Source organism: Mandrillus leucophaeus, unplaced genomic scaffold (genome assembly GCF_000951045.1).
Source record: "Mandrillus leucophaeus isolate KB7577 unplaced genomic scaffold, Mleu.le_1.0 Scaffold742, whole genome shotgun sequence".
Classification (NCBI taxonomy): domain Eukaryota; kingdom Metazoa; phylum Chordata; class Mammalia; order Primates; family Cercopithecidae; genus Mandrillus; species Mandrillus leucophaeus.
The window spans coordinates 494,328-508,613 of NW_012108053.1; the positions used below are offsets into that span (position 1 = coordinate 494,328).

General features: G+C 35.2%; 1 protein-coding gene across 1 annotated transcript in view; it reads left to right on the forward strand.

Annotated features, from left to right (window-relative positions):
• The window catches only part of SMC2 (structural maintenance of chromosomes 2), a 62,809-nt gene that overhangs the window by 22,511 nt on the left and 26,012 nt on the right, over positions 1 to 14,286 (forward strand). Inside the window, exons 14-20 of the mRNA XM_011966104.1 lie at positions 1,845 to 1,964; positions 3,826 to 4,030; positions 5,664 to 5,799; positions 8,704 to 8,828; positions 10,401 to 10,594; positions 12,097 to 12,240; positions 12,723 to 12,917. Of these exons, the coding sequence (XP_011821494.1) occupies positions 1,845 to 1,964; positions 3,826 to 4,030; positions 5,664 to 5,799; positions 8,704 to 8,828; positions 10,401 to 10,594; positions 12,097 to 12,240; positions 12,723 to 12,917 (1,119 nt within the window). The remainder of the gene's footprint in view (positions 1 to 1,844; positions 1,965 to 3,825; positions 4,031 to 5,663; positions 5,800 to 8,703; positions 8,829 to 10,400; positions 10,595 to 12,096; positions 12,241 to 12,722; positions 12,918 to 14,286) is intronic.

Sequence of the window (14,286 nt, forward strand, 5' to 3'; positions counted from 1 at the left end):
CTTTAAAGTTATTCTGTCATTAAAGTTAAATATCCACGTTTACATCTTATAATTTGTTTTGCTATGTGGGTTTTTTAATGGAATATTTACAGTAATCATATGTATGATAGGGATTAGAACATCAGAATTCTTATTACATTGAAACATACTGAAAGATCTATTGATTGATGTAAAAACAACAGCTGGCTAGTCATTTGGGACATTTTAAAATTTTTGGTTTGTTAAAACCATGTGCTGATTCTGCTTTCATTTCACTTTAATGTGTTGTCCAAAAGAGCTCTTGATGAGTAAAGTATAACTTTTTCTACTTTATTATCTAAGATAAATTTTTGTCAACTTTTGTATTTCAGGGATCCAGAGAAGAACTGGAATAGAAATTGTGTGAAAGGACTTGTGGCTTCTCTGATTAGTGTGAAAGATACTTCTGCAACCACAGCTTTAGAATTAGTGGCTGGAGAACGACTCTACAATGTTGTAGTAGACACAGAAGTAAGTCGATTTTAATTTAAAAAAAATTTTAATTTGGTTAGCTTGAAAAGTCATGTGCTGCTAAAAGAATTGAATACTTTCTTGATGTTTTAAGGCTCTCCCCTAAGGTGACATATTTACAGGGTAAAACTGTTTGGTTCATAACTATTTGGTAACTGTTCCAAAGGAAGGCTCATGCTTACTCAGAAACTCAGAATGCATATTACCAATCTGAAACTTTTGGGATCTCTTTGCTGTATAAGTTGAATTTAATTTGTAAAATAATCTGAGAACAAATGACCTGTTTTTAATGTCAGTCTTCCCATCAAGGTAACATTGAATTTATCTACATTTCTTCAGTTGTCCTTGTTATCCTTCTGTAAAATGCTCATACTCTTTCCTGTAAATGCTACATAGTCATTGTCAAATTTACTTCCTTGTTTTTTTTAAATTTATATCATATATATTTAAAATGTACAAGAAGCCTGGATATGGTGGCTCACACCTGTAATCCCAGCACTTTGGGAGGCCGAGGTGGACAGATCATTTGAGCCCAGGAGTTCAAGACCAGCCTTGGCAACATGGCAAAACCCCATCTCTACTGAAAATACAAAAGTTAGCCAGGCACGGTGGCGTGCACCTGGAGTCCCAGCAACTCTGGAGGCTGAGGCACAAGAATTGCTTGAACTTGGGAGGTGGAGGTTGCAGTAAGCTGAGATCACACCACTGCACTCCTGCCTGGGCAACAGAGCAAGACTGTATCTCTAAAAAAAGAAAAAAACAAATGTACAACGAGATGTTTTGATACATATACATGGTGAAATGGTTATTGTAGTCAAACATATTAACATAGCCATTCATCTTTCGTAGTTACCTTTTTTGTGTGTGATAGCACCTAATATTTACTCTTAGCAAATTTTCAATATACACCATTATTAATTATAGTCCTCATGCTATACATTACATCTCTGAATAGGTAGATTTATTTATCCTACCCAACTGCAAATATGTACCCTTTGACCTGTGACCTACTTCCACCCATTTTCTTTCCCTCCTCATCCCTGATAAACACTATCCTACTCTTTTTATTTGTTCAACTTTTTTTTAAAAGATTCCATGTACAAGTGAGGTCATACAGTATTTTTTTTTCTTTGTCTGATTATGTCACTTAGCATTATGTCTTCTGGGTTTATTCATGTTGTCACAAATGTCAGCATCTCCTTTTTCAAGGTCAAAGGATGTTCCATTGCATATATAATTATAGCTTGATTGTTTGGGATAAATGGCACTAAACATTTGTTATAGACTACTAAACTTGCATTCTCTCAATTTTCTGTCTTTAACGTGCGTTTTTTAAATTCTAATGTGTGTTGTAGGTTACTGGTAAAAAGCTACTCGAAAGGGGGGAACTGAAACGTCGATACACCATAATTCCACTCAATAAAATTTCAGCCAGATGTATTGCACCAGAAACTCTGAGAGTGGCTCAGAATCTTGTAAGTCTTATTTTGTCTTATTTATATGTTTAATCTTCATCTGTGTGGGTGTGTGTGTTTTTTTTAAGTTAGAAGATATTAATTTTGAGGGACATAATCGTATACAGAACCACAAAATTAAAATACAAGAAAATTGGGTTGGCTTGTGCAATTAGATGACAAGAGACTAGAAATGTTGAAAGACTTGAACTCCCTTTCATATACTTCACTTTGTGGTATTAGAATGTCCTTTTTAACCTTAAGTCGCATGACTATCAGGTGATGGTGAAAATTACACTCCTGATTCCTGAATGGTTAGAATTGAGCTTCTAGATAAATACCCCAAATTCTTCAAGTTTTTGTTTTTGTTTCTATGTCAGGCATACTTAAACTGCCCACAGTGACATCCATTATAGGAGGCCTTCATTAGTATTGCAGTGATGCTTCTTTATTAGAGTTCTTCTAGATTGTTATTCAGCCTGTGCAGGTACATAGCAGGTGACCAGGATCCCATTCAACTGCTGACGTTGATCTAAAGTGACATGCTTGCTAGTAAGAAAATAGATCAGCACAAGGAAATACATTTAAAAGTTATTGTAGTTGTGTAATACTGTGAAAACATGAAGTCAGTCATAACATTCAGCTGTAATGTTTTTTTATTGAGCAGACATTCCAAGTACATGAGTTGAAAAGACATTTCTATGAAACTTACAAATATACTTGTAACTAATTGGATGTTGTATCCTTAGTTAAATTCAGAAGATTTCAATGAAAATGATTTCAAAATATAGTTGTGTTGATATGTATACTATCAGGAGAGGGAGGATGAGTGCTGAGTAACTAAAAGGTGGTGTTTTTGGTTGGTACTTTCTTTACTTGAAGAATCACCATTAAGTCCAGAAGGCTCAGGAAGTTAATTCAGCCATACATCAAGTCCCAGCATTAGAAGGAAATTGGGATTTCAAGTAACAGCAAAAATACTTTGCCTCAGATCCCTTAGCCAGACCTATTTGATGGTAGCTGCCACATCAAAGAACAATACTGAACATGTGTTACATAGAGCTTCCTTCGTTGTGATTGCCACTGCTGATACTAAGCTCTAAAAGAGATGCTTATTTTTTCTTAAAATGATGGCAGAGGTAGCGTCTATAAACAAAGGCTGAGAAGCAGCATTGTGATCAAAATAGAGGACTGAGGGATTTTTAAAATTACTTTTACTCTCTCAGTTATTACTTGTGTTTTTATTTCTGTAACTGCAGATGACTGCTCTAGCATGTTTCATTTGTATGAAAAAAATATTTGTTGTGAAGCCAAATTCCTGATTATTGAAACAAAATTTTCTTATAGTTGTGTTGATCTGGGAATTACAGGTTAAGCACTCCAAGTCCAAAAACTGAAATTTTCCAAAAATCAAAACTCTGACACCCAAAAAATGCTCATTGGAGCATTTTGGATTTAGAAAGTTCAACCACTGTAGTACAAATATACCAAAATCTGAAAACTGAAACACTTCTGTTCTAAGCATTTAGGATAAAGGATACTCAATCTGTACCATCATTAAGAAAGTTGTGTCCAGTCAACTTTGATAATGGACACTTAGAAACATGGTGATGGCTCCTTATTGATAGAAACTTTCATAATGCCCAGTACTAGCTATTAATAAATATTTTACTTAGCAATAGATCTTTCAGTATTTAAACCTGCAATTTTTTTTCCTGAAACTTTGGGTTTTACATAGCTTTTTAGAAAGTTCAGAAAGAATTTTAATGCTAGGTAAGTATTACTTAAGTTTCCATTACAGCAGTTCTTACTAGTTTATAAAATAATACCTGAAAGGAAAAGAACTAGTATGTACTGTGGTGTATCTATTGTTGTCCCACAGGTTGGCCCTGACAGCGTTCGTGTGGCTCTTTCCCTGGTTGAATATAAACCAGAACTTCAGAAAGCAATGGAGTTTGTCTTTGGAACAACATTTGTTTGTGACAATATGGATAATGCCAAAAAAGTGGCCTTTGATAAGAGGATAATGACTAGAACTGTAACTCTCGGAGGGGATGTGTTTGATCCGCATGGGACATTGAGTGGAGGTAAGTTTTATATCCTTTTGTCCTCACAATTCTTTGTGGTAAATAGGAAGAGGCCTTTTTTAAGTACATTTTTAGCCCAACTACCCACTTCTTCAGGAAACATGTTAACTTCTCATTTGTGTGTTTGCCAGTGCCGCCTACCTCCTGTCAAAAGTAAAACAAAAAGTAAACCTGCTCTGGAAATGGTACCTTAATGTCTTAAAGGAATTCTTAGACAGTGATCATGTTCTTCTTGGTCTAGTATTTGCCACACTGAGTTTGCAGATCTTTGTCAAGACAATAGAATAACAAACACTGAATATGTTTACTATATACCAATGTTCTGCAACTATGCTGTCCAATACAGTAGCCACTAGCCATATGTGACTCTTTACATTTAATTAAGTTAAATAAAAGTAATTTCCTTGGTTGCATTAGTCACATTTCAAGAGCCCATAACCACAAATGATTAATGGATAATTAGACAATGCAGATATAGAACATGTCTATCATTCTATAAAACCGTATTCTATGGGCTTTAAATAAGAATTAATTCTTAGTAACAATGATGAGGTAGGCATGGTATTATCATCTCTAATATACAGTTGCAGAAATGAAGATACAGAGTGGTTAAATAACTCACTACAGGGTGGCAGAGCTCAGAATTTGAATCCCAGCAGTCTGATTTCAGGGTTTGTGTTTTTAACCCAGTAAACGGCATAAAGCCATTTGAGGTATCAAGTGACTTAATGTCTTTCTAAGCCACGAAAACAATAGCCAGTTCAATGATTTCCATGACCAAGTATTAGGTTCTCCAGTACACAGTCAAATGAGTAGTATCTGCAAATGGAAGATAAAAAGAGACTATGTGTTTTTACATGTCTACAAGGGAAGAAACTTTTTAGATTTTATTGATTCCGATGCTTTTGAAGTTTTTACTTACAGGATAGGAAATAACCCCATATCTTAATTACCAAGTGTTTAAACAGCATTTTTAATTGACCTTAGCATTCTTCCATCAAATCTGCAGAGTTTCTTTGTCAACATAATACCTCAGCCTGTCACTGCCAGATAATTATAGTTCTATAATGTGAAATCGGTTTATTCTACTTGCTGCGCTGTGTCAGAACTTAGGTCAGCCCCCCAGTCTTAGCTTACAACAAGTTTATTTCATGTGAATGCTATATCTGCTGCAGATCAGTTGCCTTTCTGCTCAGTGCTGTTCTCATTCTGGGACTCATTGTGAAGGAGAAGCAGTCTCTGTCTTGAACAGAGACTCATGGCAAACGGAAAGCAAATGGTAAATTATGTACTGCCTCCTAAAGCTTACTTTCAGAAGGGACACATTTCTCCATTTCATTGGCCAGAGCAAATCACGTAGGCAAGTCCAATGTCAGAGGCTGGAAGATGCGCCCAGTAGACAAGGCAGTGGTTATTTTGAATAAATAATACCTACTACAACCTCTTGGATCTGTTATGAGTTCTCTGTGTTCTAAGATTCAGGTGATGGAATGAATTCCATGGCTTCAAAAGCTTACTAAAATATTTACTATTGAATATCGATTTGAGTGCAATTGTCTTAGAAGACTTTTTATTGTGTAGTGTATACCTGGTAACTCAATGTGGAAGATCTGTTTGAATTTGCCTCTATCAGGTGCTCGATCCCAGGCGGCTTCTATTTTAACCAAGTTTCAAGAACTCAAAGATGTTCAGGATGAACTGAGAATCAAAGAGAATGAGCTGCGGGCTCTAGAGGAGGAATTAGCAGGTCTTAAAAACACTGCTGAAAAGTAAGAACTGTATATACATTTTCTAAATTAAAGATTTGCATAGTAGAAAATGATAGAAAATTTACTTTTATTTGCAGAAATACAGCTTCTGACTTTTCTCATATTTTTGGTTTATTTAAAATAATTAAATTGTGAGTTGATAACCATTTATCCATTTTTTTCTCATAAGAGAGATGTCTTTGTTAAGAAATTAGCAAAATCTATTTAAGCAAAACAATCATTCAAATATTCCATTCTTTCTGCTGAGAAATACACTAGCACTTGGCTAGGGTTGGTGGGGAAACCCTTAGATACTCTGGTGTCTGATACCAGAGGTTACTTGATTTCCTGATTTGACGTTAAAATGATAGAGTATAGCATTGATCAGGTGCCCACAGTAAGTTTAATAGCATTGTGACTGTCCTTCCTATATCAAGGATCTGCTGGGTTGCCTATGAGCAGGTAAACAAGTTCATGTCGAATATCAGTACTGTGTTTCCTTACAGTATTTCTTCTGTATAGGTACGGATAAGATACATAAATACTTTCCAACATCGTTTCCATTTAGTATAATAGAGTTATATGTGTATTTTTATTTTTTCAATATTGGGATCATGCTAATGTAACCTTTTTGTGTCACTCAGTAAACATTTACTGAGTGCTCCCTGTGTGCCACATATTCTTCTAGGGGCTGGGGATCAGATAAGTATCCCTGCCTTCATCTAGTTTTTCTTGTTGGAGAAGCAGACAATAAAGAAAGATAAATTGGTAAAACGTGTTACTAGTTCTAAGAAGAAAAAAGTAAATCAGGAAAGGAGATAGGAACTGTCTAGGGCAAAGACATGTTAAGATTTTATATTGGGTGACCAAGAAAAGCCTCACTGAGGACATGATTGTTGAGTAAACACACGAGTGAGTGAGTGAACAAGAGTGAGTGAACTGGCTCTGTGGTTATCTGGGAGAATAAGTCCCCACTTGAATTGAAAGCTTCATGAGTTAAAAGAGCTACAAACTTAACAAAGTGCATCGTTTGAAAGTTTGGCCAGGCCTAGTGGTGCACACCTGTAATCCCAGCACTTTGGGAGGCTGAAGCAGGTGGATCACTTGAGCTCAGGAGTTCAAGACCAGCTTGAGCAACATGGAGAAACCCTGTCTCCATTAAAAATGCAAAAAAGTTAGCCAGGCGTGGTGGCATGTGCCTGTGGTCGCAGCTACTCAGGAGGCTGAGGTAGGTGGATTGCTGGAGCCCTGCAGTTCAAGGTTGCTGTGAGCTGAGATTGTGCCACTGCACTCTATCCTTGGGGACAGAGTGAGACCCTGTCTCAAAAAAAAAAATTTTTTTTTTTAAGTTTAATTGTAATTTTTTCCAGTATTTCTGAAGATGACAAATAGGGACTGATTTAAAAAGATTTTATTCAGAATTCGCAATACTGAATACAATTTAAAAAATCTAAATAAATGTTGAAATGATTATTTCTGGGTAGTTTTTAGCATTCAAATTCTGTAGTTATGAAAGCTTAGAATGGCACCAAGACTTTTGAGGACGCTAAATATGGACAAGATTTTCATAGTCAGGGTGACCATTCAGAGATACAAATTGAATCAAAGTTTTTCTGTTTTCTTTTTCTTTTTTTTTTTTTTTTGAGATGGAGTCTCACTCTGTCACCCAGGCTGGAGTGCAGTGGCCCGATCTCGACTCACTGCAACCTCTGCCTCAGCCTCCCAAGTAGCTGCGATTACAGGCGCGTGCCACCACACTGGCTAATTTTTGTATTTTTAGTAGAGATGGAGTTTCACCATGTTGGTCAGGTTGGTCTCGAACTCCTGGCCTCAAGTGTTCTATCCTGTTTACTTTCAAACATCACATACATGTAAAGGCCTGCATTTTACCTTCATGAATATAAATTAACCATAGAGTAAATGAATTATTTTCTGTGAGAAGAGTAAAACAAAACTTTTCTGTGATATGTGGAAGCACTAACAAGGTGATGAGTTTGTAGTTAGTTACATTTGGCTTAGAACTGTTAATTTTGTTCAGTAGTATTGGATCATTTGTTCTGCAGAATTGAATTCTTTCCTAATTGTGTCACTGAGGTCAAGGAAGGAAAATAGATTTTGAAAAAAATGAGAATGGTGGAAGGATCAGCTAAAGCCATTGTTTCACACCATATCAGGAAAGTAACATCTTTTAAACAAATATTTCTATACTCCACGTTTTTAAATTAACTTGAAGTTAAAATTATTAAGTACTGTCAAGTATAGCTTCAGGCAGGAATACTCAAGGTAGTATTTGTATTTTATAAGTTTTGTTTTTTTTTTTTCCTCAAACCTCATGAATTTCTAGTGACAAGGTACTTTGTGAATTTATATTAACTTGAAATTTCACTGCAACTGAATTAGCTAAATACCTTTGAAAGAAATGAGTAAGCAGCCAGAATTGGGATTGAATTACAAAGTTTTCAAGAAGGTGCGTTTTAAAACAACTAAGTTCAAAACTATTTTTCTTACACTAAAGGTAGGGAACATTATTATTAACATTTGAAAATGAGGTTAATAATTAAATTTTTGAAATTTTATGTAATTGTTATAATTAATCATTTTTTGTGGTGAGTAGTTTTTTTTTTTTTTTTAGTTAGCAAGAGGGATTATTTTTAAGGAAACCTAGCTGTTAAATATTTCTAGTGTAAATAGTTACTGTGGATTTTAGTCATTTAGAGTTATTTACCTTCAATGACCATATCTAAATTTGAATTAATTGGTACCTCAGAAACTTGAAAGTCATCAAAATTATTCCTGTAACCAGTAGCATCTTATATGGTTTATAATGTATATGAGTTTATTTTAGGTAAGAATCTGAAGTTTGAATGTATTTCTCAAGTACCAGAGAAATTACAGTCATTTCTTACGTGTTTCTGTTTTTGTAAGGTATCGCCAACTAAAACAGCAGTGGGAGATGAAAACTGAAGAGGCAGATTTATTACAAACCAAGCTCCAGCAAAGCTCATATCACAAGCAACAGGAAGAATTAGATGCCCTTAAAAAAACCATTGGTAAGATGAAAACAGCCCATGCTTAATCTCTGGTTTTATTCATATCTGTTACCTTACCTTGGGTATCTTCTCTACCTGTGCTATGTTTAAGATACATATGATAAAGTTTACTTAGGGAAAATCCAAGTATGGGATTTCTAGGTCTTAGGGTATGGTTATTTTCATCTTTATTATATATTGTCAAAGGTCTGTTCATTTCTACCAATGTTCATTTCCACCAGTGGCATATGAAAGTTTTCATTTCTCCAAGTTCTTTTTTTTCTCCAGACTTTTAAAATTTTCCAAATCTGTTGGTTGTGAAAAGATAGCATGCATTGGCATTTATTTTGCATTTCCCTAATTTCTGTTGGAATTTGGGATCTTTTTTGTATGTTCATTGGACCTTTGGGTTTATACTTCTGTAAATTTTCTATTTATTTCTTTTGCCCATGGGTTGCTCATGGTTTTTTCCCCACTGTTCTCATTCTTAAGAGTCCTAATTTCTTGTAGGTTATGTGCATTGCAAATATCCTTCTACTGTCTTTTTTGGCTATGTACTGGTCTTTTAATTTTGTGTTCATAATATTTTTGTTATACAAAAGTTTTTATCTCCACTAATATTTTAATAGTATTTTCCGCAATGAAAAGTAGCATAAGAAATTGTGCGGTAACGACTTCCAAGGTTATTTGCACCTGGGTCCCAACACTAACAGTATGCTTCGGTTGTTACAGCAACACGTGTTCATTCAGTATTGCTCTCTTATTTATTCATTTATTTATTTATTTTTTGAGATGGAGTCTCTCTGTGTCCCCAGACTGGAGTGCAGTGGCGCAATCTCAGCTCACTGCAACCTCCGCCTCCCGGGTTCAAGCACCGTCCTCAGCCTCCTGAGTTGCAGGGACTACAGGCGTGCAGCACCACACCCAGTTAATTTTTGTATTTTTAGTAGAGATAAGGTTTCACCATGTTGGTCAGGATGGTCTTGATCTCTTGACCTCATGATCCGCACTCCTTGGCCTCCCAAAGTGCTGGGATTACACAGGCGTGAACTACCACACCTGGCCTTATTTTTTTCTTTCACAAATTTGGGGATGTTTTTCCTTTGCTGTATCCTACTGTCAATTTGTTTGTCAACTTTAATGAGAAGTTCCCTGAATATGTATAAAATAGGCAAAGAACATAAAGTAAGCTTGTTTATGAAATTATACACTTTCTAGCAACTACAGGAAAAATACCATAGTTATACTGTTCTGGTGTTAGGAAGCATACAGTTGCATTAAAAATATGATCTGTGTTTTGTTTTGTTTTTTTAAAATAGGTTGCTTCAATACCTTTGTAAAAGAATAGTTGTAGGTGAAGTTCAATTTCATAGCAGAAGAAATGATTTCATTACAGATTTTTAGATAATTCAAATATGACTTTTAGGTAGGATCTGTGTTTCATTATACCATTTCTAGAATATCATTGGGATAGTTAATTTTCTTAAATTGTAGCCTGTAATTTTCCAAACCATTTCTTCCATTAAAAGTTGAATTTGTAAACCTTTACCTGTAACTGTTAATTTAGCAACATTTGCCTACTTTGTGATGCAGAGGAAAGTGAGGAGATTTTGAAAAACACTGAAGAAATCCAAAGAAAAGCCGAAGAAAAATATGAAGTATTGGAAAATAAAATGAAAAATGCAGAAGCTGAGAGAGAGCGAGAACTGAAGGATGCTCAGAAAAAACTGGATTGTGCCAAAACAAAGGCAGATGCATCTAGCAAGAAGATGAAAGAAAAACAACAGGTAATAACTTCTTTTTGAAATTGAACCAACCTTTTAAAGTCAACATAGAGCTGAAGGTGGTAGAGCATCATTGGTTGACCTTAGTCATCAGAGTTGATCTCAGAATCTAAAAGGGAGCAGTGTTCTTTGGAAGCAAATTATGCTTCTCACAAGTCAAAGGAATATACAGGATGAGCATCTCAAATCCGAAATACAGCAGAGTTAGAAACTTTTTGAGTGTTGATCTGAGGCTCAAAGGAAATGTTCATTGGAGCAGATTTGATTTGGGATACTCAATTGGTCAGTATAATGCAAATATTCCAAAATCTAAAAAAAAAAATCCGAAGTCTGAAACACTTCTGGTCCTACACATTTTGGATAAGGGATATTTAATCTGTATTTTTCTCTGAAAACAGTGCAGTCTAGTATTTCATAGTTGTGAGTAGGGGATGCTAATTTTAAGGAAAGGCCGAAGTTGACCATTGGTAAATGCTTCCTTCAAGAGCGGATGGCCTTTCTTCAGGAGTGGATTATTTGATACTGTGTATGTCATATCAGAGATTCAGCAAGTTGACATTTTTATTTGGTAAGCACCTAAATGAATGTGCACTGTGAGAACATGATGGAAGACAAAGCATGTTATATTTACAAGGTGTCATTCAGTTGTAAACTGATGATACTTTATTATATCTTTTAGCTAATATCAAAGCTGGAATTTGAACCTAGGTTTTTAATCACTTTTATGTGATTTCACCTAAATATATTTCCCTCACATTTTTTTTAGCCCACTCTAAGACTTATTAAATAGCTGTGCAAAGTATTTTCTAATGCAGGGGTCCCCAACGCCCAGACCACAGACCAGTAACACAGGAGGTGTATGGCAGGCAAATGAGGATTACTGCCTGAGCTCCACCTCCTGTCAGATCAGCAGTGGTATTAGATTTTCATAGGATTGCAGACCCTTTTGTGAACTGTGCATTCAAGGGATCTAAGTTTCATATTCCTTATGAGAATCTAATGCCTGATGATCTGAGATGGGGTGGTTTTATCCCGAAACCATGCTGTCTCCCTGCCCGTACCATATGGAAAAATCATCTTCCACAAATCTGGTCCTTGGTGCCAAAAAGGTTGGGGACTGCTCTTCTAATGAAATGAAGGCTACAGTGGGAAAGAATAATATTGAGAAACTTTTTACACATTGAACAGTTTTGTTTTTAAACTTTACTTCCACTAATTCATCTGTTATGTAGAATATTATATTGTTTTCCCTGTAGGAATAAATGATAAAGGATATAATTTATGCAGAGTTCTTTCAGCCTATACAAATTACACTTTTTTTTTTAATATGGGAAAATAAACTTCCTTTTTCTGGGGAAGCAGCTTAACCTGTACTTTTGGTAGCTGAGTGGTAACAAAGCTGTGGGTCTTACTTGCATGAGATTATTTATTTAATTTTCCTGTACATACTTGTTTTTGAGTAGTTAATCACCTATGTGAATACCCGAATACTGTGTTTTTTACAGGAAGTTGAAGCTATCACTCTGGAACTGGAAGAGCTCAAGAGAGAGCATACATCTTACAAACAACAGCTTGAAGCTGTAAATGAAGCTATCAAATCCTATGAAAGTCAGATTGAAGTAATGGCAGCTGAGGTGGCTAAAAATAAGGTAGGATTTGTTTATCAAATTGGAGAAGCTGAAAATGATAATCTTTTTATGAAACATTAGCTTAAGATGTTTGACTTTGGTGTTCTCAGTCTTTTCACTCATTGTCATGAGAGAATGAGGCACAAATAGCTTTTACTCATCCAGAATTGCCAGTTTGGGGATCTCATAGTTCAGTCAGCTTCTAGCAGTCTCTCTTCTTCCTCACCCAGTTGATTCCAACTACATTACATCCAGCAGAAACGCTTTCATTTGCAGCATGAGCATTGTACCCCAACCCTTTTTCCAGGGGTAATCCAAGTTTTCTTCTGTGTATAAATTCATTAGTCCTTTTAATGGTGATATAAAATAGAGGGTTAGGTGATCTTCTCTCTGCCTGTAATCACATTGACATCTTGCCCAGGGATCTGTCAGATAATTGTTTAGTAAATTAAAATTATTTACATGTTACCTCACCACATATTTTCTTTTATTTTTTGTTTTAGGAGTCAGTAAATAAAGCTCAAGAAGAAGTGACCAAGCAAAAAGAGGTAATAACAGCCCAAGACACTGTAATTAAAGCTAAATATGCAGAAGTGGCAAAACACAAGGAGCAAAACAATGATTCTCAGCTTAAAATTAAGGAATTAGACCACAACATCAGCAAACATAAACGGGAGGCTGAAGATGGTGCTGCAAAGGTATGTTTGTGTTCATTTTTTATACTTAATCAAATTTTTGTTACTAAGCTCTTGAAAAATTTTAGAAAACTGCTTGATGGAGAAATCTGTAAATATAAATGGCAAAATTACAGCCTGACGTAAATTTGAGCTTGCAGCTATTAACTGCTTTTCAACAATGCTAATTTTCAACAAATTGCACAAATGTTTTATTTTTAGATTTAATTTTAGATATTTGTTCCCATCTACAAGATGTAGTTACCAAATGTTTAGTGGTCTCCCGTGGAAATAACTTTTTACCTCCAAATGTTGATAGAACTAATTACTGATGTGCTAGTAATAATGATGTGTATTCTGTACCTTATTTCAAATTGAATTTAAAGAACTCACAGAACTATATATAGAGGTAACCTAAAAAAAGGACTGAATTGGCTTCCACATGTCTTTATGAGTGTCACTGCTGTCAGTATTTGCCACTTTATAAAAATCTGATGTTTTGCCAAGCAGCTATGTTTTTGAGGTTACCCCACAGTTTCCTTCTTTCATGTGTCACAGCGCCTTTAACTTCAGTAGTTTAAAGAGAACACATGCTTTTGCAGAAATTCATTGCTTGGTTGAGAAGCTGCATTCACATGGTGTTAATAATTCATCCAGCATGTTTTCTTATGAGTGTGTAACAATTTGGCACCTCTTTAATGTCCAGGATATTTTTTTTTTAAGCATCCTAAAAATACATGAACTTTAACTTCAGAAAGATCAAGAACATACAAAACAATCTTCCCCTCTTCTGAAAGAACTGTGGAACTTGGTTTAAAAAACATTTTTTATGGCTACATTATAATCTCCCACTTTATTACTATTGATTTCCCATTAGCTTAGTGATAGTGAACTGACTGAAATACTACCAATGGCAATGTTACTGCTAATAGTATTTTGGTAACTGAAAATGCTAGTACTGGTGATTGCTAGGAGATTTTATTTACAATTGAAAGAGTAAAAGGAGGGACTTGCAAGTGGGTCTGCTAAGCAATGCTTCTTTGAAAAACATAGTTTATCAAAGATTTATACATGCCTACTAGTATCAGATCCTGTGCCAGGCACTGACAATATAAGGATGAGCAACACATATACAGAATGAATGATATAGAATGCTTTCAAAGAGTTTACAGGTCAAGAGGAAGATAGACTTGAAATGATAATTCTACTTGGGGGCCTACATTTGAGACCATATCCATGGAATTAATACAAGTCAACAAATTAACAAGGATTGGATTCTGCCAGTGAGAATGAATCAATTCTAGTAGAAGAAAGTCTTCTTTAAGCACTGTAATTTGAACTGTATAATCAATTGTATTACATGAAGTATTATATTGTGCCTTTTTCAGAGGGG